Source organism: Loxodonta africana, chromosome 1 (genome assembly GCF_030014295.1).
Source record: "Loxodonta africana isolate mLoxAfr1 chromosome 1, mLoxAfr1.hap2, whole genome shotgun sequence".
Classification (NCBI taxonomy): Eukaryota; Metazoa; Chordata; class Mammalia; order Proboscidea; family Elephantidae; genus Loxodonta; species Loxodonta africana.
Genome location: NC_087342.1, coordinates 111,017,508 through 111,045,486, shown reverse-complemented (window position 1 = coordinate 111,045,486; position 27,979 = coordinate 111,017,508). Strand labels below are relative to the sequence as shown.

At 40.7% G+C, this 27,979-nt stretch overlaps 1 protein-coding gene across 1 annotated transcript; it reads right to left on the bottom strand.

The window, feature by feature from the left end:
* Positions 1-13: 13 nt before the first annotated feature.
* Positions 14-27,685, bottom strand: OPN5 (opsin 5). The gene is made up of 6 exons (XM_064287154.1): positions 27,556-27,685; positions 23,040-23,159; positions 19,909-20,073; positions 15,918-16,252; positions 3,364-3,605; positions 14-77 (listed from the first exon to the last, which is right to left on the bottom strand). Exons 1-6 carry the CDS (start codon positions 27,683-27,685, stop codon positions 14-16), a joined length of 1,056 nt encoding a protein of 351 aa, XP_064143224.1.
* Positions 27,686-27,979: the final 294 nt, after the last annotated feature.

Sequence of the window (27,979 nt, the reverse complement as noted above, 5' to 3'; positions counted from 1 at the left end):
TGTGTGTCCATCTTCATACCTCTTGATGGATTTCCAGCACAGCAGAAGACTTCCTGACTGTGGTTACAGTGTGCAGCCTAGAGTAGGGGAGAAGAAAAGTGCAGTGATATATATATACAATGTCAACCATGACTACTATGAAGGTTATATGCACAAGACTTGAATTAGAAAGACACTCAAACGAATAACACAATTTAGAATATTCAAAGTCAAGGAATTCCTTGGTCCAAGCTTTCCGATGTTTGGCACATCGAGTGACCATCCTGCTCTCTTATATAAAATTCATTGCACACTTACCCACCACTAAGGTGGCCTCTGTGACTCACCTACTGAGAGACATTCTTTGGAAAGATAACTATGGCAAACCAAGGGGAGGTTTGATTATGATAGCAACACCAGAGTCGGGAGCTTTGTACTCCTTAGTCCTTTCTCTTTACTAAAATACTAGGGAAATAAAATGTCTCAGTCCTTCACTGTACACCCCCAATGTCTTTTGGATATGTATTTTCCATCTAAGATTGGTCTAGCATTTGAAGCCTGGTTTTACTTGTCACTGACCAGATGGTGGCCTCATCAGTCTCTATGTGTTGTTGTTGTTAGATGCCATCCCTCTCATAGTGATCCCATGTGGCAGAGTAGAACTGTCCCATACAGTTTTCTAGGCTGTAAACTTTATGGGAACAGATCGGCAGGTCTTTCTCTTATAGAGCCGCTGGGTGGGTTCTAACTGCCAACGTTTAGTTTAACAGCCTGCTTCAGCCCTACTGCTTATTTCCACCAAAAGCTAAAACTCTAGAAATAGCCTTTGCCCCCCTTCAGCAAAGCCGTTGCTATATTTCTTCTGAATGTCTAATGGGAACACGTGAGCTGAGCTGTCTCTTGCCTGGCTGATTTTTCCAAAGCTTTGTGGCCCAAAGTCACTTTCATCCACATAAATTTCCCTCTCCCTACTGCAGAGTTTTGAATATATATGTGCTGCTCATGCTTGTGAGGAAATGTACAGAACACAGAGCTAGTCTGCGGCAAAATTATGAGGTAGGTAAAATTTGCTTTCAGCCATTCCTTTCAAATTCCCATCCCCTTCAGATCAGGAAGTGCCCCATTATTTTTCCCACAACTGCTCTATTAAATATATTCTCACCACCTGCATTCATAATAAAACATTAACAGCTGATAAGGGCAAAGTGTTATTCCTTCCAAAATAGAAGCGTTTTAACATTTGAATGTAAGTACTCAATTTAACAGAGAATGGATTAACCACCAACAATGTGGAAAAAAAATGAAAAACACTAACATTTGTCTCCAAGCCCTTTCACATATCGGTTTTGTCTAATTCTTACAACTTCAGCAGAGGATATTATCATCACCTCATCCCAATCCTAGGCTCTTAGTAGTTAAGCAGTTTGCCCAAAGAGCTGGTCTTGAACACTGATCTTCTGCCTCCGAATCTTGTGTTCTTTCCACTGTACCACTTACCACTGTACCACAGCAACAGTGTACATTTTTGTAGTCTTTTTCTTTGTTCCTGTACCTACATGGTGAAGAAACTAAAGTTCAAAAGATTCATCACTTGTTCAAGCACCAAGAAAGAATAAGATAAAAACCCACATCTTCTCATAACCATTGTTGTTGTTGGATGCCATGGAGTCAGCCTCTGACCCATGTGGAAATCGTGCACAACATGGTCAGCCCACTAAAATCCATAGGGTTTCCATTAATTAATTTTTTTTCCAGAAATAGACCAACAAAAGGTAGAGTGAAGAAAACTAAAGACACAAGGGAAAGATTAGTCCAAAGGACTAATGGACCACAACTACCACAGCCTCCACTAGACTGAGTCCAGTACAACTAGATGGTGCCTGACCAGCACCACTGACTGCTCTGACAGGGAGCACAATAGAGGGCCCTGGACAGAGCTGGAAAAAAAATGTAAGACAAAATTCTAACTCATAAAAAGACTAGACTTACTAGCCCGATAGAGACTGGAGAAACCCCAAGAGTGTGACCCCTGGACATCCTTTTAGCTCAATAAGGAAGTCACTCCTGAGGTTCACCCATCAGCCAAAGATTAGACAGGCCCATAAAACAAAAGGAGACTAAAGGGGCACAATAGCCCAGAGGCAAGGACCAAAAGGCAGGAAAGGACAGGAAAGCTGATAATGGGGAACCCAAGGTCCAGAAGGGAGAGTGTGGACATGTCATGAGGTTGTTAACCGATGTCATAAAACAACATGTGTACTAACTATTTAATGAGAAGCTAGTTTGTTCTGTAAACCTTCATCTAAAGTACCATAAAAATAAAATAAAAGGAAAGACATAGATCAACAAGCCTTTCTTCCCAGTCTGTCTTAGTTTGGAAGCTCTAATAAAACCTGTTCAGCATCATGGCAACACACAGGGCTCAATGCCAGATGACTGGTGGCTGTGCTTGAGGTACATTGTTAATTCAACTTTTTTCCACTGGCTTCTACTTCATCAAGGAAAGACGTATTTAAAAATTGAATCTAGACATCAACTGTGTAAGAATTAAAGGGCTCAGAGAACCTGGGGCTTTCCCAACACCCTCACTTCAGACCATGAATTCAGGTGTCTGCTCTATCTTTCTACCACTAAGACTGACCCTAAAAGAACCCAGATCACCTATCATTCTCAAGTCTTTATTCACCCCAAACCTTTAGAACCTTTTGGAAAAATGGTGCTCGATTCCAAAACTCACTTGCTCATCGTGTAGCTCAAACAGCATAGTGAAAAAATCATGGGTTTTGAAGCCCCATAGACCTGAATTTAAATCCTTGCTCTGCTCCGTCATGGCTATGCAAATATGGACAGCTTACTTAACCTTCCTGAACCTTAGTTTCTGCATGTGACAAAGAGAAGGAATAATATGGGCTCTTGAGAAAATAGCACAAAAAACCTGGCACAAATTAAAAATGTCATCTCTATCTTCACCTTCCTTTGCCTGCCCAACTCATTTACTCTTACCCAATGATAGAAATGCCCCAGATAAGAGATCCTAATTTTGATCAATGCCATGTAGAGCAGTACTTTTGGAGTTAGATGGATTTTGGTCCCAGATAAGTGAGAATAGAGCCACTGATCTATAGTTGTTGTCCAAGTGGAAGTAGCCCCGTGTCTTAGTTGCTCTAGGATCAAAATCGGAAGAAATTTTCTTATTACCTACTCATGTTGTCCAACCCCTACTTATCTGATTACTGGATTTCAGGAATTTCAATGAACAGAAAATAAAGTCCGCCTTATAGTCCATCTCAATGGCAAGTTCTAACCCTAATCCAAGCGGCTTGAATTCCATGGGTTGTTGAAATACAGAGAATATCATACATTTCCCAGCTTCCGAAGTTTTACCTGAAGCCTTCCAAAGACTTCTTCTTGGTTGCTCTCAAACCGCCAGTTTGGCAACAGGCAAATTTGTAATCGATGACCTGGTAAATGATCGGGTTGTACATGGCTGCTGATTTTGCAAGTAGGGTTGGCACCACAGAGAGCTGTATGGGGATGGAGTCGGGCCTTCCAAAAGCTGACCACACAGAGACCACTGCATAAGGAATCCAGGCAATTAGGAAGCCAGCACAAATCAACATCGCCACCTGGTGAGAGAGGGCAACAGAGAACAGAGTCAAGAAACTCCATGGAGGAAAAGAGCTCAAAGTAATGGGACGGCAGGGGGCAGGCAGCTTATTTACACTCAAGAAAGTTTACCTGTTTCCATTTATCTTGCTCATAAAAATAATTTCACATATACTTCTAAAAAGTTAAGTCAGATGACGTTGTTACAATTCTTTATCTTATTTCCTTCATCCTACCCTTTCTCCACTCTAGATTTTGAATATACCCAAAGACCCTAAGTATAGTCCTATAAAAGCTGTCAGACTGTGCTTAAAAGACAGAGGTGTTCCCGAGCTTTTCAGGCTTCTCAACCCATATTCACTTAAAAATTAGACTGAGACTATGTTCACCTTGAGGAAAATTTAAATCATCCATATTTGCCTCAGGAAACTTAGAAATTCTGCCCTGTTTTGAAATTTTAATATAAATCTTCTTCAGAGATTTCTATTAGGTGTTATTTCTTTTGGCTTAAGTTTTTCTCAAGCTTGATCTTCACATAGTGGAAATTCACTAGGTATAAAGTAAAACAGAATCATCGAGCTTCAACCAAAAGTGACACAGTTGTATAAACAAGGCTTTTCTAGAAAGCATCTTTCTCCCTCACAAAATGATAATTACTTTAGGAGATTTTTAACTTTCAGACAAAAGAATAATTAGAGATAGGGATTAAGTCACCCATACTGGTTCATCACCATATTCAATTTCGTCTGTTTAACAGTGTCCCAGTTAGTCGCCTGGTGAGGGCAATGGTGGCTCAGTGGTAGAATTCTTGCCTTTCATATGGGACACCCAGGTTAGACTCCTGGCCATTGCTCCTCAAGGGCAACTACCACTTGTCCGTCAGTGGATGATTGCTTGTTAATATGATGCCAAACAGGTTTCAGAGGAGCTTCCAGCCTACAATAGACTAGGAAGTAAGGTCTGAGAATTTACTTCTGAAAATCAGCTGATTAAAAACCTGTGGATCACAACAATCCAATCCTGTTGTACATGGGTTCACCACGAGTTGGAGGCCAACTTGACAGCAGATAACAACAATTAATGTCCTGCAACAGGTACTCTCTGCTTGACCCCTATAGATCATCTCACTTAAATCCAACAAAACTTTTTAGCAACTGCTTTGTGCAAGTCACTATGCCAAGAGCTGTGGAGAATACCAACACACCTGAGTGCCTGAGCTGACAGTGCCTCCTAGAATGCAAATAAGTACACTACGAGGCTGAGTATGATTTAAGGACCAGCTTCGAGAAGAAAAAATTATATCTATTGGTCAAATTAAGAGCTTTTTGGTGAAGGATATGGCATATAACCTACACCCTGGCAAGTGAAAATGAAATAGTATCCCAGGAAATGAGACAGGCATGAGCAAAGGCATAGAGACAGAAGTGTGTGAGGTTGTATGGGGACCAGTGAGCAATTCACTGATGGATGAGAAAGCAATAAAGGGAGTTGAGGCTGGAAAGAAGTGTAGCACGCATGTATGCAGTTTTCTATAACAGATTACTGAGCTTGCACTTCATTTCATGCTCTTTGAGGCATCAATAGATTTTTGAGGAGGAATGTTTAGGAAGTTAACCTGTAGAATGAAATGGAGCAAGAAGAAATAGAAAGTACAAAGAACACTGCTCATTCATTCAATCAACAAGTATTACTGAGCACCTTCCATACATTTTGCATAGAGAATAAAGCAATGAACAAAGAAAACACAATCTCTGCCCACATAAAACTTCCATTCTTAGCAGGTTTGTTTAGGTAGCAAGAAATAATGAGGAGTCTTAACTAGGGTAGTAGGGCAGGCAAATGGAATCCAAGCTTTGGCTTTTGTTTTAAACTTGAACTACTTCAGGTCCTAGTCAAGAGACAGTCTATTAACTTCCAAGTATCCTTATACTGCTGTCTACCAGAATATTCTGTATGCCAATCAGCCCCCTGTGTAGTGGACATTTGTTTTTGTTCTCATCTTCCCAGTATTCCTTCTACCTTAACATTCCTAGCAACTTTTCTACCACCTAGGTTGTTTTTACGGAGTGTCTGTCATAGGTATCACATGACCAGAGTCTACCAATCAGAGGACTACACGCCCCTGGCTACAATAATAGGAGCAGGGATTGGCACGTGACTGAAAGAGCATAATTAGGCCCTTCCTTTGGGATTTTATAAAAGAGTTCTAGGCAAAATGGAGTTCCTTTTTATCTCTGAATTCCCAAAAATCCTCCAAGATGTAAGGGCGGAGCTATCAGAGGCCAGGCACCGCTTCCTCTTTCCCCCAAACCCATCCCCTTGCCCTTGAGTCGACTGCAACTCATAGCAACCCTATAGGACAGAGTAGAACTGCCCCATAGAGTTTCCAGGGAGTGCCTGATGGATTTGAACTGCCTACCATTTGGTTAGCAGCCATAGCTCTTAACCACTACACCACCCGGATTTCCCCTCTTTCCCCAGTCCCCTTATTTGAGAAATAAAATAACTGTTCTCAGCATCGAGGTCTTGACAAGCTAGTGTGGAGGGTCAGTGAGGAAGCACAAGACACAAAATGTTTTACTAACAATAAAGTAACAATATTTGTGAATCCTTTGTTTTAGAAATTCAATTGGATGTAAATTTTTTTCAGAACAAAGTCATCTGTGTGCGTGTGAATTTCAAAATGCTTTAGTGGGAGCAAAGCCACTGAATGCAGAGAATGGTCTTCAATGCTCAGTCTACCTAACCTGTAGAATATCTTGTCTGTATGGTGTGTCTACACTGTGAACACCACATTTGCAAGGGCAAGTCAAGAAAGAAGCTTAGAAAAATCTCCCCTGAAGTCTTACCAGATTCTAAAATTCCATTCAATGAGTGCAGGGCTCATCTCTAAAAATTACTGTGTCAGGAAAAGGAAAAAAAAAAAAAAAAAAACTCAACAAAATTCAGTTTGCTCCATTTTGCAAAAAAAAAAAAAAAAACCAGTGCCCATTTTGCAAATAGAGAATCTAAATCTAAATCCCAGAGAGAAATGCATCAACCGAGCCCAGAAGTCCAGCATGTCCTGTACTCCTGCTCGATGGTCCTGAGCCAAAATTCTCACCTGTGCTTAACAGTTATCCACGAGTCCTAATGGAGGCATTGGGTGGTACAAATGCCCAACTGAAAGGCTAGCAATTCAAGTCTACCCAGAGGCACCTTGCAAGAAAGGCGTGGTAATCTACTTCCAAAAAACCAGCTTTCAAAAACCCCGTGGAGCACAGTTCTACTCTGACACAAATGGGGTTGCCATGAGTCAGACAACTCGTTTGGTGTCGGTTTTTTTAAATGCACACATGCAATTCATGCAACTCTCCTGCTGGGCTTGTTTTTCTGTCTTTCTGCAGAAATTTACTCAGGAGAAATGTTTTTTGGGTTTTTTGGGTTTTTTTGGTTTGGTCTGTGTGACTTTTGTTTGTAAATGGAATAGATGCCTCAAGCCTCCACAGTGAGAACATTTTTTCCCAAGTTCCCAAATAAACAAAAACTACATAAATAAAACTTGCTTTAGCAGATGTCTGGGGGCTTAATATAGCTCCATCCTTTCACTTTGGTGAAGCATATCATGATTTTGCAATATCTCAAAAGCTGTTCTCCTTGCTGCTGCCAAAGTCATTGACAAAAAATAAGTTAGCACGTAGCCCATAATATTTTCTACTTTATGAGAGTGTGCAATGGGAAACAGGAAGGACTTCAAACATTTTCATTATGCTATACTTTTAAAAGAACATGGGAGAATTAAATATACCATGGATTTTTTAAACACAAAGCAAATGAATTATTGCTGTTTTCCTGGGACTAGAATAAAGGTAAACACTTCAAATTGAATGACTTAATCGAGTTTAAAGCAGGAGCCGGGTAAAAAACTAGATCTAAAACGTACTTGCAGAATGTTATTTAGGTTTTTAAAGTGAATGCAAGGTTCATGGGAGGCACATCCTTTTTCTACAACCTTCTCATTTTAAAATACACTCCACAACATATTACATATGAAAACTATTTTAAAATATACTCCACAAAAATTTCCAAGACTTTCGTTTACACCCAGTTTTTCTAGCACTTTCTGCTCAACGTGGAACCTGTTTAATCTTTTCAGCCGTCTCTTCCTTGCTTTCCTCACTTCTAAGTGTGTCCTCATTTCTATTTTCCCAAATTTCTTTCCCAGATACCCTTAATGAAGTTCTAACTCAGGTACTTGTGTTCAACAACTTTTTTCTAAGTTGTTTATTTCTTAATTGCTTTGCCTTTTTATCACTGCCTTTTGGTTCACTAGAAAAGCAATACAACTTCAAATTCCTAAATTAGACAGTTTTTGTGGGAGGTGATTCACAGAATACAGGTTTAGCTTCTACGAAAGAATCACACATCTGCCATGGAGTTGATTCCAGCTCCTAGTGACCCTATAAGACAGGGTAGAACTACCCCCACAAGGTTTCCAAGGCTGTAACTTTTATGCAAGCAGACTGCCACATCTTTCTCCCACGGAATGGTTGGTGGGTTCAAACCGCTGACCTTTCAGTTAGCAGCCGAGCTCTCAAGCACGGCACCACCAGGGCTCCTTAACTGCAGCCCAGTTTGTTTTAATTATGTCTTGCTGCAGGGGACCAAGAGACATCGGTAATAGTTCAAGTGGGCGTAATGTAAGTGTCATATAAGCAATGTTGCCCATAATGGATCAATGCAAGTGAATCAACCGGTTAAAGCAATAATGGAATCATTAGGTTGGAAATAAATCCTCCAAATTATATACAGCTCTGCCTTTAGTTCCAATACATCTGAACCATTCCAGCAGATAAGGTTCCAAGGAGGGAGGACCTAACCTCTCTCAGTGTGCTGAGCAATACGGAAAAAGTCATTGATGTGGAGACATTCTGGGTTTTAGACTACATTCATGGTTCACCTCCACTGACCAGTGCGAGTGGGACAGAAACCCTGATTCTCTAAGAAACACCATTTCAGAAGGGTCACCCAGTTCCTCCTACCACGTTCCTTCGCCTAGATAGATATGAATAAGACTTCAGCCAGCATTTGAGGCTTCATGCTACCTTGAATACTGAAATAAATGAGAAGAGAACATGAAATTGATATGGAATTGAAGGCTTAGAAAGAGTGCAAAGAGTTGGAATAAATTCTCCACCAATAACAAGATCATATCACATTGCAGAACCAGGTAAACCACTGATAACAAAGATGTTTCAGTGGCTGGGATGAAATAAGGTCACAAAAGGAGAAATCACCGCATCTGTGCATTGAGAGGACTGAAAGAGGGAGAGTCCCTGCCTGCTTCAGGAAAGGGTGCAATTGGCAGAAGCACAGGGGTGATAAGGTTTGTTTTTTCTATCTTGGGTCTAGCTAGCAAGTATATGGCTTTTCTCCTAACCAGTGGGAAACTGGTATTTAAAGATGGTAATAGAGCAAGCAGGCTCACTGTGATGTCAAGTGACAGAGTAGCACCGCCCCATAGGGCTTTCTAGGCTGTAATCTTTATGGGAGCAGATAGCCAGGTCTTTCTTTAGGGAGCCACCGGGTGGGTTCAAACAGCCAACTTTCAGGTAGTAGCTGAGTGCTTAACCGTTGGGCCACCAGGGCTCCTCTAGGAGTTGAAAATTGACATGATGGCACCTAACAAGAACAACAATAAATGCCAGTTATAAGACAATTATCCTCCACATGTGGGACAGCCTGTCACTGAGTGATATTACTAATGGCATGTAGGAAAGTGGGGACTTGACAACCATGATCTACCTTCTTTGGCCCTTAGTTCCCTCAGATATAAAAACGAGGGGGGTGCTACTTAGCTCTCATACCACTTTTAAGAAGCTAAGTAAATTAGTTTGAGTTTCTCCCTTCCTTCTATTTTACCCGCAGAATGACAACTAAGCAAACTGCCCCAGACCCACCTCCATATACTTGCAAAGAAAAAATTTCTGAGATCTTTGGCATGCCTGCCATGTGTTAGCCCTGGTTGTGATCCAAGAGGAAAATACTAATTTATACTAAAAAAGATTTTTAAAAAAATTCTGTACTTCCTAGTTGCACTATTCTGGAATCTTAAAATACTCTATAAACAATCAAAAGCTGTGATTGAAAAGAGAAGATGCAAATTAGGTCATGTCACGCTATGCATCTGTGTTTTTGAGTTTTGCTCTAAAATTGAGCACAGTGCTTCCCAACTAAGCAGTGGCTGGCTTCAAGAACCAAAGATGAATTATAAATGTCAGGTTCAATAAAACAGGGGAGACTTCACTGTTCACCATAGATTACCCAAGGCCACTGAGGTAGGGATGCTTCACTAGGAGGGAAAGGAGTACTCAGGCAGAGGGACCAGATGGTTTTAGTAATTACAGATATTGCCATAGACCTTCAAATAATCAAATCAATCTATCCATTTTCATGGAACCTCAGAGTTTCAGGAGATAACTTAGAGATCATTTAATCCAGAAGAGAAAACTAAGGCTCAGAGAGATTAAACGGCCTGCCTAAGGTGAATCAGTTGGGATTTCTGAATTGCAAGCAATAGAAATTGACTCTTGCTGAGTGAGACAGAAATTTCCCATCAGGTATAAAAAGAAGAGAGGTATTCATGCTCTGTGAAAAATAGAACCATGATGGCCAGGGATCAATGCTCTCTTTAAGGTAATTAGATTAACTTAGTTTATTCAGTTATGCATTCATTTAGGCAATCTTGATTAAGCACCTAGCAGGTGGTAGGCTGTAACATGCAGTAGCAAAGAGGTCGCACAGTGCCTGCCCTCACCCAGCTTAAAAACCAGTAGACTCCGATTCACGGCAACCCCATGTGTGTCTCCATTAGATTTTTAATGGCTGATTTTTTCAGAAGTAGATTGACAGTCCTTTCTTGTGAAGTGCCCCTGGTATTTCAAATATGAGCAGAGTCACCCATAGTGGGCAGGTTTCAGGGGAACTCCCAGACTAAGGCAGACTAGGAAGAAAGGCCTAGTGATCTACTTCTGAAAATTAGCCAATGAAAACCTTATGGATCACCACAGAACATTGTCTGACTTATTTGTTTTTGACTCATGATCAGGAAAGACGAATTGCTGGAGAAGACCACCATATTTGGCAAAGTAGAGGCCAACAAGGGTGAGGGAGACCCTCCATAAGATGGACTGGCACAATAACTACAACAATGAACTCTAATACGCCAGCAATTGTGAAGATGATGCAGGACTGGACAATGTTTTGTTCTGTTGTACATAAGGTTGCCATGAATTGGAGTCCAACTCAGTGACAATGAACAACAAAAATGGAAATTAAGAGAAATTCAGGTGCCCACAGGATCTGGATACTAACTATAGACCTGAAACCTTATACATAATCAATGTGTGGTGAATGAATGAATAAGAAATACCAACAAGTACAGCATAATAATATTTAGAAATGAATCTATGCTTTTCATATTCCCTACCATCCCCACACTTCCCCTCCTTCAAGGAGCAGTAAGACTGTTCTATGTGAAGATTGTGTGAGGATTTTTAGAGCAGAAATACAAAAACAGATGTAAAACATGCATTTCTGAGCTCCTGGATTTCAAAATTGACATTTGAAACTTGTGGGAGAGACAGCAGTTGATGGAAAGGGGATTTAAGTTTAAAAGCAATGACTTTGAGTATCCACAGCAAAAGGCCTCAAGGATGTGGGACATTCAACCCAACATGTAACCAATTTAGAGTGATACTCACGGATGTCAGAGTCAGTTTCCCCACCCCGGAGTGAATGGGTGAAGGGTCTGCACCCAGAGATGAGGAAGCATGTCAGAGGAGCTGGTCACTGACCTTGGAAAGGGGTCCTGAGCCTACCCAGTGAGCCAAGCACCCAGGCCAGGGCTGAAGTGGGGAAGCATTAGGACCCTCATAGTTTGGGGATATGAGAGCAGAAAATGCATGCCTGACTTCCCAGGGCCCTAGCAGAGCCCCCAATGTCCACATGGTGTGTTGCAGGAACAGTGGGGAGATATAGCATGGAATGCTACCGACACAAAGTGACCTATAAGATCTGGTGACTAAGAAACCAAAAACAAACAGGAAAGCAAACCACTTGCTGTGGATTTGACTCTGACTCTTGGAGGCCCCACGTGTGTCAGAGTAGAGCTATGCTCCATGACGTTTTCAACGCTGTGATCTTTCAGAAGCAAATCATCAGGTCTTTCTCCCGAGGCACCTTGGGTGGATTCAAACAGCCCACCTTTCTGTTAGAAGCCAAGCACTTAACTGTTTGGACCACCCAGGGACACTACACAAAGAGCAGAGGGGACCATAAATATCTCAGTAAATGACAGAGTCAATAAACAACAGCAACCAGACCAGAAGCCCCTACCCAGTGGTACCAGAGGACTTTAAAAACTTTGCTGGAATGTGTATCCAGCCCTGGCAAAAAGAGGAAAATCCTCCCTCTCACTGAATTTATCCTGATTTTTCTATTATTGCTTGTTTTACAAGGCCAAACACAGGCATAAAAACAAAATTATGTTGAGTCATAGAAATATAAGGAGAGTCCTATGTTTTTCTTGCACACTGCTGTTTGTAACCTGCAAAATTTATAACTGCTACAGAAGTCCTGCAAAACCATCTTTTTTTTTTAATTAACCAGAGGAAAGCTACAAAATGGAGAACGATTTGCAGACGGAAGGCCAATTTTTAGCTTGAGTAGACCTGACTGGCAAAATGCAGGTCCGGATAATAACCCAGCTAGGAATAAGTAGAGTACACAAAAAATTAAATGATCTTGACCTTGGAATCCAGGGAGATGGCCGTTAAGTAATAAGCTTCTAGACCAGGCTGCTCTGAAGAGCAGAAGCACCAAAGTGAACCGGTAAATTGCCAAGCCTGAAAAGTAGTTGAAGGGAAGGAAATGGCTTCCAGAAGGCAATGAGAAGACCCAGTGTGAGGATGTTTCTACTTAGTTTTCACATCAGGGAAAATTGAGGTGAAATAAACTAGTTTAAGGTTAGTAAAGAAGATACCACAAAGCAAGTAGTGCTTATTTTTTAATGTGGATTGAATTTTGACTTAAATCTTTGTGCAAACATTTTACATTCATGTTTAGTATCAGTTTTGTATGTACAAATAAAATATAGACATATTAAGTAATATGTAATGTTATTTAAAATATGCTAGAAGAAAAAAATGTAAAAAATATATATTTTCTGTTTTTTATATATATATTAAAGAAAAGCATACATACATAATCCTATATTTTCATTTAACATTTCTTTGGTTAATCTGGAAACCCTGGTGGTGCAGTAGTTAAGTGCTACGGCTGCTAACCAAAGGGTAGGCAGTTCGAATCCACCAGGCACTCCTTGGAAACTCTTTGGGGCAGTTCTACTCTGTCCTATAGGGTCGCTATGTGTCAGAATCGACCCAGCGGCACCGGGTTCAGTTTTTTTGGTTTTTGGTTAATCTGGTCTGAGGTGGACTGACTATTTGGTCTACGTAGTCAGCTGAATGATAACAAACCAAATGAATTGCCAGCTTTAGAAGCGCTGTCTTAAAAAGTTGCCCACCCTCAAGAACTCAAAATGCATAAGATGCTAGGATATTCTAAAATGGTAGATATGAGCAGGTCAAGTTGAGCAACTCAACCAACAGGAAAAAGGATGATGATAACTCAGAGAAACTGGAAAAGGACCTCATGGGAAGGAGGATCCAGACTCACTTAGCAAGACAAGCAAAATATCTCATAGCTCGTATCACCAGGAGAATGGCAAGCTGAGAGAGGAATTCAGGTGAAATCTCCACAGCTTAAGGTCATGATGTGTCAAATGACAGAGCTGCAAAGTAAACTGAAATCCACATACCAGTGTGATGGACACATGTTACCTCCATAAACTGGGTTTACCTCCATAAACTTTTGAATGGCAATTTTTTACTAATTTTTTTAATCATTTTTGCATTCTCCCAATGCCTAGCACAGTACCTGGTAGGGTTTGGATTAAATGTTATCCAAATTGAATTTGGATTAAATTTATTTTTAAAAATTGCAGACAAGGACTAAAGGGAGTGCTGGAAATGAGGAAAAATTTAATTCATGATACTGTATTTTATGGAAATATTTTCCTGCTTTCAAGTCAATTGTAAGATAGACGTAAATCATGATTCCTGATTCTGCATTTTTGCCCAAGTAGAACTGCTCTATTACTGGGTTATCAGTACAGATTTAGAGTCATGCAAACTTTCCTTAAGGAGCCCTTGTGGCACAACAGTTAAACGCTCAGCTGCTAGCCAAAAGGTTGGTGGTTAGACCCCGCCCAGTGGTTGCATGGAAGAAAGACCTGGCCATCTCCTCCCATAAAGATTACGGCCTAGAAAACCCTCTGAGAAAGTTCTACTCTGCCACCTGGGGTCACTATGAGTTAAAATCAACTGGACCGCACCCAACAACAACAGCAACAAACTTCCCTCAAAGCTTTCTCTTAACTCAGCATGTAGGGGTTGAAGGAGTAAAGGTGAACTGGTACCATCGAGACTCTGTAGCTCAAATATGGAACCAAGAGATTCTTACCCAGCCTCAAAAAATCTGCAGGTTTGGAAAGAGGAATATTCCTGGGACCACGGCCCTAACTTATTAAGGAGTCCTACTTCCCTGGTGTGGAGGGAACTAAGTTTCTGTCAGTCCCTGAGACCAGTGATCTTCAAAATAGGTTGTGAGCACCCTTTAGGGTGGGTATCAGTCAGCATGATTGATCAGGATACAGGTAGGAGCTTCAATCTACATATCATATGTATCTTTGCAAAATAAGATAGAAAATAGGGTTTAGTCGTATTTAATGAGTCCCTGGGTGGTGTAAATGGTTAATGCACTCAGCTGCTAACCAAAAGGTTGGAGGTTCAAGTCCCCGCAAAGTCTCCTTGGAAGAAAGGCCTGGTGATCTATTTGAGAAAAACCAGCTATTGAAAACTCTATAGAGCACAGTTCTACTCCGACACACACGGGACTGCTACGGGTTGGATGGATTCCATAGCAACTGGTATTAATGTTTAATACAAGCAGTCCTCAAATTATGAACATCCAACTTACATACAACCAGTAGTTACAAACCAACCCTCATAAAGCCTATTGTATTAAAAATTCGAAGTACATACAATTGTTTGTAGTAACAAACAGGTGCTACTTTGCATTATATTATTATAAAAATTACTACTATTCTTATGAGTGTATTATTATGTTAAAGATATTTTAGTGTATCTGGAAGTGTTTCGTTTTTTATGCATAGAAAGGTAAACCATATACTATATACTAAGACAAACATTTGACTAACTGGTATTAGATACAAACCTTACTTAACTGTTCCAATTTGGACACAAATTTGAATTAAAGACAGATTTAGGAATGAAACTCATTTGTAATCTGGGAACTGCCTGTTTCCAGTTTGATGGTATTATCTGTATGTCATTTATATTGATATTGAATGTATATACTGAAAATATTTTTTCATCATAAGAGTAAGACATCAAGACTATGTGGGGACCACGGCTTAGACTATACCAGGGATTCCTAAAGGCTTTAGAGGAGAAGGAGGAACTATAGTTTCTCAACACCTACTATGTACCAGGAGACATTTTATTAACACATTTTATTTCATCGAATGCCCATCACAACTCCATAAGACAGGTGTTACTATTCTTGTTACACTAGCAAGGAAATAGACATTCAAAGAAGTTAAGTACCTCGCTCTAGGTCACAAATCTGGCAAGTGTCAGTGATGGGCTTTAAACCCTAATCTGTTTTCAAATTGTGCACTCTTTTCCTTACACTACAATATCTAAAGAGTTGCCAACTCTGAAACTAGCTTTTACCAAGGGACCTAATCCTGCAGAAATTGCTCTTGTGTTAAGACAGGCCTCCCATGGGAAAATATACCAGGTAAATAATATGAGGTGGCAGAATACCCTTAATCAGCCCCACCAAAGTCCACACAAAACAGTGAAGACTGTGAAGCATTTTGTGATTCATAAAAATTACTATTCCTTTTACTAAAATAATTATTAAGACCCAATAAAACCCTACTGAGTAGAGAGATTGAGTCCACAGAATAAGCCCACAATGGATCCATTGTACAAACTTGGTGGATATTACAAGTGCGTTTGTGTGTGTGTGTGTGTGTGTGTGTGTGTGAGAGAGAGAGAGAGAGAGAGGTACAAAGGCTTAAATAAATAATTACAAAGTTCAGAGATTCTAAATTCTCCCAGACTCCAACTTTCCCTATTCTCTTTGCCCTACAAAGTTTTAACTGGTCAGAAAACACCTCTGTAAATTATGACTGAAGTTACCTTGGTCAGTTTCATTTCCAGCATGTGGCTGCTATGAATCCGACTGTCAAAATGAGCTATTTCTTTGGAGGAGGACTTAACCTTGGCAATGATCTTCACATAGGAAAACACAATCACAGCCGTTGGGAGCAAGAGGCAGAAGAAGAGGATGTTCAGGATGAAAATCTGGCCCCCTACGGAGGCCTGGGCCAGCCACCAGTCCAGGGTGCATGATGTTCCGAAGGGCTCAGGAGCGTAGTCCCCCAGACCTACCAAGGGCATGGTGGTCCAGAAGGAAGCATAGGCCCAGATGACAGCCAGGCAGATGTAGGCGTGCTTTCTTTTCAGCCAAACCCCTGGAGGTGGAAGAAAACCATTACCAGGATACAATCTGCCCGACACCAAAATGCCTCCCCCTCGCTATGTAAAATTCCACCTCCAAAGATTTATTCCTTTGCATTCTGGGAGGAGTGGGTGGATAATTGAAGCCTAGGGGAGAGTGGAGTGAAGGAGAAGTTTCAGAGTTTGGGCCTTTGTCCAGGAGAATAAAATGTGAAGAGATTTCACAAGGAAGATTTTCTCTAGGCATCTGGACTTTGTGAGGGGGCAGTGACAAAAGCTGGGGAAGGAGACAGTGTAAAGGTAAGAGGATGCTGAAGACAACCTTGGGGAAGCATCTGGAATGACCTTGGAGATTCTATCCAATATTTGCGGTCAATTGGTAGAATGTAAGAACCAAGTCAAAAAAAAAAGCTCCTGTTCGTAGGTTATCCCAGGTAGAATTCTTTGTGGGAGGAAAGAAATGATAAGATATTCCTTGTGGCTTTAAAATATCCTTCTTCCAAAAAGTTTGTATGTCTCTAATCTCATTTGTCTTCCTAAGAATTTGCCAGTTGAGAGTTGGTAGGCCACGACGATGATGGTACGTTGTGATGTGAAAGTCATTGGCTCTGCATGGTGAATCGTGGAGCAGATTTTGCTTCTTCAGACATTATTAAAACAACAGTCAAGCTCATATAGCCACAGTGGGAGAGGCGGAAAATCTAAGTGTCATGCTCTGCAAAAGTAATTCCGTGAAAATTTCTCTCTGGTTCTTCAGAAAGGGGGGGGGGGGAAAAACAGCTCTGTTTTGCAACGCTAGTTTGTTAACCAAAAAGAAGTTCCAAGAGGAAGAAACACTGTGGTCATCTAAGAAAGCAGAAAAGCGCTAGTGACCATTTGCCAAAACCACCCCCAAAGACAGGCTGGCCTGATGTACTGCTGCAGGCCACACAGGAAATTACCTCCACACCTCACTTGTCACCTCCAACAAAGAGGGCCAGGAAGAAACTCCTTCCCTACTGCCTTGGCAGCTTTGTAGTGTTGTGATTCCGACTCACAGCGATCCCATGTGTTACAGAGTAGAACTGCTCCAGACAGTTTTCAATGGCTGTGCCCTTTCGGGAGCAAATTGGCAGCCTTTCAGCTAGTAGTCAAGTGCTTAACCATCTGCATCGCCCAGCCGCCTTCTTGGCTTTGTAGAAATATTACGTATATATGCTATATATATCAAAATAGATAAAAGCTGAATGATTTCTTCAACACAGACTCAGGGCCTGCCTCTTTTTACTGCAGTGTGAGGTTCGAGAAGTCAGTAAGGACTAATTCTTCTGATTTCTAGTATTTGACCTTGTTCATGAAACCTTCCTAAACATTTGTGTTCTCAGCAGTAAAATGGAGGAAACAAGACTATATTGCTTATAGGTTTTGATGTGGGTTAAATGAGATCCTGTAAGGGGTCTGCTTTGCAAAGTGCAAAGCACTACATTAACGTGAATTTTTACTCCTGCATGAGTTTGTCTTATTTAGTTCCAACAAGGAATATAACAGATTGTTTCTACATTCTATTGTCTTCATTCTTTCAAACACACGGCGTTTTGTGTCGTCAAAGGTAAATTTCTCAAGCCCAGCCAGAGAGGGGTAGCAATTACGTGGTCACAGTATGTGTCAGCTCTTGATTGTCTATAACCACAGGTGAAACATTGGCACAGGTAATCACATAGAGGTATAAGAATGTGCGTAGGCATACGTACAAGCATTTACGGTTAGGGTTACTTGGTGAGGTGTTTTATACTTACATTTGAGTATGGTGAAAGGCTGTCAAGTACAGGAGGGAGTAGATTAGTAGATTGGTTCTGTGTTGCTCCAGAAGTCAGAACTAGGACCAATGGGTGGAGGTTACTGGGAGGCAGTTTTGTCTCAATATAAAGAATAACATTGTGACAATGAGAGCAGACCAATCAGAGAACGGGCTGCCTTGTGCAGTAGTAAGCTCCCCGTCACTGGTCCCTGGAATTACTCCAGAAGAGGCCAACTGGCCACCTGTCAGGGATGCCTTAAAACAATTTACCACAATTACATGGGCGAGAGGTCTACACGCCCTAAGCGATTTTCTAACTCCAACATTCTAGGACACCGTGTGTAGGGTTTTATAGTGCTTCAACTAAACTGATGAAACCATACTATCAAGATCCAATTTTAGAAGAAACTGGAACATACATATAATTCCCATCTGGCATTATGCCGGTCAATGATTCTGGGGTGGGAAGCATCAGCTCCTTAATGGATGCAAAGCCTAAACTCAAGAAAATATTTAAAAAGCACAGATATCCAGGTTTAGGATCCCTCAAATATTCCCAGGGAGTTGAACTTCTTGCTTTCTCTTCTATAAAATCTATGGTTAAATTCAAAACGTATTTAATTATAAAAGTAGGTGATATGATCAAAAATAAGTGTGTAGAAAGAATTTGACTCTGATATCATCCAGAATATGTATAATTGCATATTTTTTATCTTAACGGGAATTTTGATTTAAGGGATCTGCTATTTCTATTGGAAGCTTTAAATGTTTGGAAAAGGAAATGCAAGTTAAAAAAGAAAAATGAGTTCTGGATTATGAAGATGGTGGTCCGTAGTCCCTCCTCCCATCCATGGTTTCCTTGTGGTTCAGAGACTGTAACCTATTCAATTGTAAGGGAAACTTCTGCCACATTGAGAGTGTCAAGTCTACTTGAACTTTTCCCTTCACCCTGCTGTCCATGTCCTAGCCCATGGTCAAAACCACTCTGATTGACAAACAACTGCCCTGAGTTTCCAAGGAGCACCTGGTGGATTCGAGCTGCCAACCTTTTGGTTAGCAGCCGTAGCTCTTAACTATTACGCCTCCAGGGTTTCCAAAACCCCATCAAGGCAGTTTTATTCAGGGCAAACTAATGCTATTCCATGGTTTTCAATATTAAACTTAAAGGCCCAAATACCACTCTTTCAGGTTCCATGGATTCCCAGAACCCCGAGAAGCAGAAGAATAAAAATTATTTTTAACATGTAAAATGTTCTAATTATTAAAAAAAAAAAAAAGTTCTGAAAAAAAATTTTATCGCTGCCTTACCAATGTTCTTAGTCATCGATCTACGATTAATTTTCCACCTACAATTACCACCAAAAAAATGTTAAGCAATATTCCTGTGTCTTTCCACGTGGGCACATCTGCATGGCTGTCTAACCTAAAAGTGGTCCTTTTTTGAAATGGTTCATCTCTAAAACCTCTGGGAGCCTGAGTCTTCGAGGACATTCATAAACATCTTTTCTTATAATTACGCTTAGTGTTTGGGGAACCAGCTAAGCATCTTGAACCTAAGGTCTTTTAAAGCATTCTATCTCTTTTGTTTGCTTGGCAAAACGTGGTAGAAGCTTACACACTTTAAACAAGAAAACGATACTTTTTTAAAGCATCGTTTTGGGTTTTTTAACTAAACAATAGATATTATCATAAAAAATAAGATTAAAAGGAAGCTACATAGACAGGGGTTCAAAACCTTAAGTACATGTTAGAACAAAAAGGCTATAAATAGAAATATTCTTGGTCTCTGAGGTTAGCAGTCATTTTTGTTTATTACAAGGGTAAAGCATGTGCAGCTCTGACACTCAATCCACCTAGCTTTTCCTATCAGGGACCGAGAAACCTTCTACTTACCATAAGATAAATAGCAGATTTTCAGATATCGATCCAGGCTGACAGCTGTCATGGTGATAAGGCTTCCGCAGCCAAAGAAAAATCCAGCCCAGCCATACCAGCGGCAGCCAATCCAGCCAAACACCCAGCGGTGACAGAAGCAAGAGATGATTACGAAAGGCTTGCCTACAACTAGAGCGCCAAGCAATTTGTCAGGGGAAGTGTCCCTTCAGTTCAAATTTCCCCACCCACCTCAACTCGCAGGGCCCTCCCTCCTCGCCCTCAGACACAGGGCACCTGTGAACACATACATACACTTCCACACAGCCTTCATTATACAAAATTTCTGGGTTAATAAAATTACAAAGTATTCTCTGAATATACTGAGTTTGAAGCTACCCAGAGAAGTTTTCAGACAGCGAAAGATAGAGAAAATACAGAGAAAGAAAGAAGTGCGTTTGAAGTTGTTATTATTGAAGAGGCACAGCTACGTAGTATGGGAAATGTGATTTCAGTGAGCAGTGGCAAAGAGTTGTTGTGCCTGGGATCTTGAATAAAAAACTAGTTGCCATAGAGTCGACCCTGGCTCACGGCAACCCCACGTGTGTCATAGTAGAACCGTACTCCATGTTTTTTCTTCCATAACTGATTTTTCAGAAGTAGATCATCAAGCCTTTCTTCCCAAGCACCTCTGGGTAGCCTCAGACTTCCAGCCTTTGGGGTAGCAGCCAAGCACGTTAACCACTTGGCAAATGCTATTTTAAGCCCTCTTCTAAAGCAGAGCTTTTGATGAACTTTCGGAATACTATCTAGAATGCCTCTCTCTCTTCCACTTAGTAGGTTGGTTTGAATCCAGGCTACACACACCAGAAGCCCTGGAGGAGCTGTTTTGTGATGTTTTAAATATCAGTGCACAGGGCTCCCAGTCCCAGGTAATTCTGATATAACTGAACTGGGGTGATTCCAGACGTCAATATATATACACATATACACATATACACACACACACACACACATATATATATATACATATATATATATATTAAACTCCCCAGGGGATTCTAATATGTACCCAAAGTTGTGAGCCATTGATATTTAGACAATTATTAGCTGTATAGGTGCAACACACATGGTCTCTAGCATCTGTGTCCTCAAGTTTTTTAATGGAACATAGTTGACCAAGAAAAAAATAAAACACATAAAATTTTTAAGGTTTACTGAACACGAAAAATGGACTAGAGATGCTTAAAAGTTGTAAAAATGATCTTGGTTAATCACAGAAAGCAGTCACATGGAAGAAAATGCTTCCTGGTGAATCACTCTAAAGACATGTATAATGTGCAATTGTGCAATTCCAGAGCAGACTTGCTTGGTTGAAAGCATTTTCCATGTATCAGACTAATCAGAGACATTTTTAATCAAGCCTAGTCTAATTCAGTCTTAAACATCAGCTTCATATTATTCACTGGTGAAGGATGCGGCTGAAATGGCAAGTTGCATTCAACCATTTTATGTTCAGTGCTAGGAAAAGAACATTCAGGGACTATCAAAGTAGACAGACACCAAAAGCTATCCTTCATGTTGCGACATCGCCATCGTGTGGCAGTTTTGAGAAATGGCAGCCGTTTATGCAACCTGGTAAATTCCCTGGAGTTCTGAGTATTCTCACAGAAAAGGGCCTGATCTGGCAGGCTCCTCTTACAGTGCATATGTATTTCCCATAAGAGCTTGTGACATTTAAGCCTACCCACGCTGAATAAAGCCTGCCCGAAGAACCAAAGCCTTCCACATTCTCTACAAGAGGTCATCACATCTGCTGCTGTGGGGACAAAGGGTGACTCAATCGGCAGAGGCTTATTGGGCCTAATTTTTAGAGATGGACAAAACCACATGAAACTCCACTTAAAAAGACAGTAACAAATATCAGAGCCCATTTTTAAAGAGAGGCATTAGATGCTTCCAGTGACAAGAGCAGCTGTTATCTGTCGCTCAAATGCAATCTCCCCAACCCGAATAACCTAAGAGGTTGCTGGGGAGCGCAAATGGTTTGTGTTCAACTGCTAACCTGAAAGGTTGGTGGTGTGAACCCACCCAGTGGCACCACAGAGGGAAGACCTGGTGATCTGCTTCCGTAAAGATTACAGCAATGAAAACCCAAGGGGGCACAGTTCTACTCTGCAACGTATGGGGTCGCCATGAGTAGGAATCAACTCAGTGCCAATGGGTTTGTTTGTTTTTTTTAATAACCTTAGACAGTATGCAAAAGAGCAGAATGTTGGGGCCAAAGACATATTAGAGTGTATCTAGGCAACCCTGAAATTTTATAGATAAAAGCAAAGCAAGGTAACTTCCCCAAAACCATCCTTTTTTCTGTTTTTAATGCATTACAGTTGAAGAGAAATTTTACTTCATTCCTCCTTGCTGGGTTATCAGAGAGGCAAAAGAAGCAGGGAAGAATCCAGTGGTTCTCAATTTTAGCTGCCCAATAAATGCACCTAGAAATTCTAATGCCCAGGTCACACTCTCAGCCATCCAAATCAAAATCTGAGTATGGAGCCCAGGCACAAGTATTTACAGACGATCCCTAAGTGGTTTTTGGTGAAGCCAAGTTTAAGAACCACTGAACTAGAAGTTTCCTATAGTTTCTATCAGTCCATAAGTCACAGCTAAATGCAGCATGACCAGGATAGCTCTTCCCTCATCCTGTATTCACTTTTCAGACTCTCTGAGCCCACTCGGGCCATTGTTTACCCTTCAAGACTTACTCATGTTCATTTTAACCAAATTTAACAATAAGGGTAGGAGGAGTGTAACAGAGCTCAAAACAGTGATCTGGGACTGCGCGTAAGTTCCTGTCTTCTAAATCACATCTAGCCCGCTGCACTTGGAGCTGTCTAAAGTATCATGTGTTATCCCAAAATTCATCTTTAACATCTAACATGCCTGGCACATAGAAAGAACTCAGTAAATGTTGAATGAATAAATAAATTTGGCCAAATAACACTGCATGCACTTACCACAAACTCAGTAAGATTTGTAAAGAGAAAAGAGGAAGAGAGCTGGGGAGAGGGGGCCGGTATTGATCTCTGAGCCAGTGCATAATTGAGAAAAGGGAATACTTTAAACTCACAAAGAAGAAACGATTGTGTTACCTGAAATCCCCAGATCACAGACTGCTAAATTGATAGTCATTATTTCAGCAGGTCTCAGCTTCTTCTTTCGTCTACAAGACATATAAAGGACATACCCATTTCCAAATGTGGACAGAATCCCTACAAAGAAAAATATAAATTCCCATCGTTAAAACTAGGATTTAGACTTCACTTAGATATGAAGCGCTTCTCAATTTCAAAAAAATGGACACTAAATAAAAATCTCAATTAAGAAGATGAAAGAGAAGACATGAGTTGTGAGTAGCAGGAAGTGGGTTGCCTCCAAAGGGCTAGGAGTCAGAAGTTATGAGACTGAACTTACCCAGGAAAAGGAACCACCTACCTCCCAGTGAAGCTCAGGAGGGTGTGGGGATCCTGGTGGTCAGTTCATATACTGGCCCCCAAGGGTAGAGTATTTTTTGCAGCCATTTTTTGTAGAATACTGGCTTTATAGAACTCCCTCCCTCTCTTAAGTAGGGGTAGCCCCTTGGATCTTGATAAATTCTGAAGACGAAGCAGTCCAAACCAAACCAGGTGCCTGCACTATCCCTGCAGACTCCTGAGGGAGCGCCAGCATTCAGGAGAGGCAGGAGAGCAGGTATAGGCCAGCATGACCCCTGCAAAGAAAGGGGCCTCCCCTGGAGACAGATCCAGGATTCCTGCCTCCTGTGGACACATGGACCCTGCGTGGCTGGCAGACAGGACACCTTTAGGCTGCTACTGGACTAGGCATCAAGGAGAAGTGGCTAAAAATTGATAATACGGGCTCTCCCCCTCCCACCAAAGGGAGAGAAAGTGACCCTCAACCCATCAAACCTAACCAACAATGACATAAATGTCTTCCCACTTTTTTATATCCTTTTATTAACAACTAATTGCCTTTGGCATTATAATGTAACTGTTCAAAGGTTCCTACAAACCCAGTTTAAATCCAAAAAGACCCAATCCCTACTGACTGTATTTAAGAAAAGAATACACCTACTTCCATAGCTTAACATGTAGAGTAGATTTCTTCAGGAATTCTTGCTTCATAGTGTAGCTGTGTATAAATGAGAATCTGGTACAGCTGCCTTTAGTAGTAAGGAATAAGGAGAGTATTAACAGAGAAACCCAGAGTTTTTCTATTTCAATTTCTACTTCTCCACCACAATTCATTTTAGGGGCAAGGAAAGGGATGTGTGTTTCAGCTGATGGCATGAGACCACCAGGAACAAACTGCATTGTGCTCTTAGGAAATGCTGACTCCCTGGAGTCAGTGCTACCTAATGGCTCGTTAAAACCTCTTAGCTCTCTTAAGGCAGAAAGGGAGAAAAATAGAAAAGATTGTGGAGCTCTAAGAACAAAACTACTGAAATGAAACTTGTGTCTCATTAAAGGAAATCAGCTAGCAAGGCACACTGGGAAAGTAAAATGTGAAAACATAGCTTAAAAATTTACAAACCAATGCCACCTACTTCGTATCCAAAAAGAAATTAAAAGCAATAAGTCTGCACAGGCACCAGATACACGAGGTTCATTTAAACACTCTTTATTTTGGCTCACCGTCCACATCTTGCTTTTTCTGTCCACATTTCTTTTGAGGATATTCATTTTCTTAATTTTCATTTCTTGAATTTTCTTTACTAGATCTGCTTCATAAGACTTCACCGAGTACCCAAAGCATGATTAAAATAGTCAACTGTCTATATTAAGTGTCTGTAGATTTCTCACTTTCTAAACCCACAGGACATTTTATTTGTAAGTGAGGGTCAACTGGAGCCCTGGTGGTGCAATGGCTAAGCTCTGGGCTGCTAAACGAAAGTTCAGCAGTTCAAACCTACCATTGGTTCTACAGGAGAAAAGACCTGGCCATCTGCTCCCATGAGGATTTCAGCCTAGGAAACCCTATGGGCCAGTTTCACTCTGTCCTATAGGGTCACTATGAGTCAGAAATAAATCGACAGCACACAGCAAAAAACAACAGGTAAGTGTCAAAAGAAGGCAAATTTATTTTTGATACTAGTTGAAGGGAAACATCATTAAGAAGGCAATAACTGGAAGGGGTTGGGTATTTTTAGGTTATTAAAGTCTTGAATCTTTCTATCGATATGCAACTATTAAGACTTCATGTATAGACTGTTGATAAACTAAAGAGTGGTAGGTAGAGAATAGGTCTCTAATTTATTTTTCCTTTATTTTCCCCTATAACAGGGTTATCTTTTCATTTCCCAGTGCTCCCTAAGATCTCTAGTATTTAACAACACTAGGTATATTGTTCGTTCTACCCTGATTCCTTACGAGGGAGTGGGCCCGCCCACACAAACCTACCCTAGAAGAAGGTGAAAACATGTCCTGAAACACAGCCCAAGCCCAAGCCCCAGACCCAGGATGAGTCCAAATCCCTCTGGACCACCCCACTCTGGACCACCCCACTCTGGATCTCGGTTCTATAATGTCCATTTGACCCAGCATTAGCTCCCTGACTCAGCTGATAAAACCAAAACCAAACCAGTTGCCGTCAAGTTAATTCCGACTCATGGTGAGCCCATGTATATTAGAGTAGAACTGTGCTCCGCAGGGTTTTCAAAGGATGGTTTTTCAGAAGGAGATCACCAGGTCTTTCTTCCAACACACCTCTGGGTGGACTTGAATTTCCAACCTTTCTGTTAGCAGCTGAATGTGTTAACTTTTTGCACCACCCAGCGGCTCCAGTTTACCAGATACACCCCTTGTTACGTGACTCTTTTTGGACCCGATGTTCTGGCTCCACCTCAGCACCCTCGTTTGATTGTGCATCTTCCTTCTAACCCCACACACATCAGTGAGAGAGTCTCCTAATTTCCACCCAGACAATCTGGTTGCCTCTCTTCCTCCATTCCATCATGCCTGGGTGGGGAGGAGATGGATATTTCTCCCACTTTTGTGCCCCCTGGAGAAATTTGTCAGTTCAAGATTCTACTTCTTAATTTATTCGTTGCAATTGAGTGAGGCAAATTAAGATGGCTGTTTTTGTGTCTTTTCTAGTAATTGAAAGTACTTAAGCTTAATAAAAATGCAGTGTGGATTTTCCTGCAACAAAATCCCTATACCAACAGAGTTTGCCTGTTTTGTTCACATCAACTTAAACGGTGGAAAAGAGTGGACACTGAACGTATATTTGTGCTTAAAAGGACATGGAGTCTGTTTATAAGAAGTAGAATTTAAACGAGTAAGACGTTAAGTGATAATAAAGACACCCAGGGAATCACTTTGCAGAAGAATTTCTGATTCAATCTGGTAGATTTCCTTTTGCCTCATACTGGCCAAAAAGAATCTCAAAACTGTTCTAATGAGTTTTACTAATATTGGGAAGTTAAATGAAATTTTACCAGCAATAAATAAATAGATACAGAGAGAAAAAGAGAGAGCGCTTGACTCAACATCTGACATGTCTGAAAATTAAAATTAAAGGCAGACACACCTAAAGATACAACCCACCTGCACATTGATTTTCTGAATTTCAACCAATCATTTTAAATGCAGGAAAAATACTGTGGCTAAACCCTAATTGTCTAGATTAGTGCTGTCAAACAGAAATTTAATGTAAACCAGCAATGCAAGCCACATATCTGTTTACTTTTTATTTTCCTTGCAGGCAAAATAAAAAAAGTAAATAAGTGCATTAATTTTAATAAGATACTTTATTTAAGCTAATAGAACCAAACCATTATGGGCTCAAAAATCATTAAGAAGCTATTTCACATTGCTTTTTTCTGGTACTAAGCCTTCAATATCCAGTGTATGTTGTACACCATACCATACCATAGCACACCTCAATTTGGACAAGTCACTCTTCATGCGCTTAGCAGACACATGTGACTCGTAGCCACCACGTTGAATGGCACAGGTTTGGAAACAAATTCACGGCATTGTGAATGAGGCCAAAAAAAAAAAAAACTTTTGACCCTGGACTGACTTCCGTTTATCATCAATACATTTTCTCAACTCTCACCAAAGTCACTGAGGTATACTGCTGTAACAGAACCTTATTTTTAGGTAACCTCATGGAGCCACAGTCACTGAAGCACTAGCCAAGAGTTCCCTCAACTGAAAAGAGGAGGCTGAACTAGATGATTCCTAAGGTCCCTTCTCAGTCTCAAATCTATGATTCTATCAAAAAGCATTTAAAAAAAAAAAAAGTGTAAGAAAGTGAAAGCCTTCTATTTAAATGAGATATTGTTACTATTAACTTTGTTATTTAGAAGCTAAACCTCTTACCAAAGTAACCAAAATAGAATTTATTCCAAGATGAATTATTTTACTTTAAATGTTCCTCAGATGATCAAAGGCATATATGTAATGATAAAGATAATAAACAGATGTTTCCATGAACCATTTATTGAACTGCGTAGTGCTACCCCTATCCACTGTCTTCCGCCCGTTCTCCACCTCCACTAAAAATAGTCACATCAGTGTTGGAATTTTTGTGCAAAACCATTGTGTTAGCACACGAATTTTCTAGATGCAGCCTTTGAACAGAAGAATTAAGGAAGCTTACCAATTATGGTTAGATAAAAGCCAGCCACTAAATCCGCTTCCCAGGAAAGTTTGGATGTAAAGGGATCCCCATCTTGAAGGTATTGTGGAAGGCGGTCATCCTGGGGCGGGGCAGTGTGGTTTAAAGTCATGTCGTTCACCAGCCACCAGGGTATCTGAAAAGCAAATCAGTGCAGATCTCAAAAGACCCGAACGAGCCAGCTTGAACCATCTTATAATCAAGTCTCTTGTTTTATAACAAAAAACAAATTCCCAGGGCAATGCTTGATTCTCTAATTAATAACTGTTGAAAATTTAAACATTTTTCTTTACTGCTCCAAATATGTCAGTCCTTAAGTATTCAGTTGGCAGATTAGCCAAGTCTACGTTTTCTCCTCATCTTCATCGTGCTTCCCTGCTTAGGCCACTTCACCCCTCACTTGGAT

Excerpts from the sequence above, each read along its gene's own strand:
- OPN5 (XM_064287154.1), bottom strand. The coding sequence starts at position 27,685 with ATGACTTTAAACCACACTGCCCCGCCCCAGGATGACCGCCTTCCACAA. Across the intron at positions 16,253-19,908 it reads AATCTGCTATTTATCTTATG|GGGTTTGGCTGAAAAGAAAG; the intron begins GTAAGTAGAAGG and ends TTCCACCTCCAG. Across the intron at positions 3,606-15,917 it reads TGGAAATGAAACTGACCAAG|GTGGCGATGTTGATTTGTGC; the intron begins GTAACTTCAGTC and ends CTCTCTCACCAG.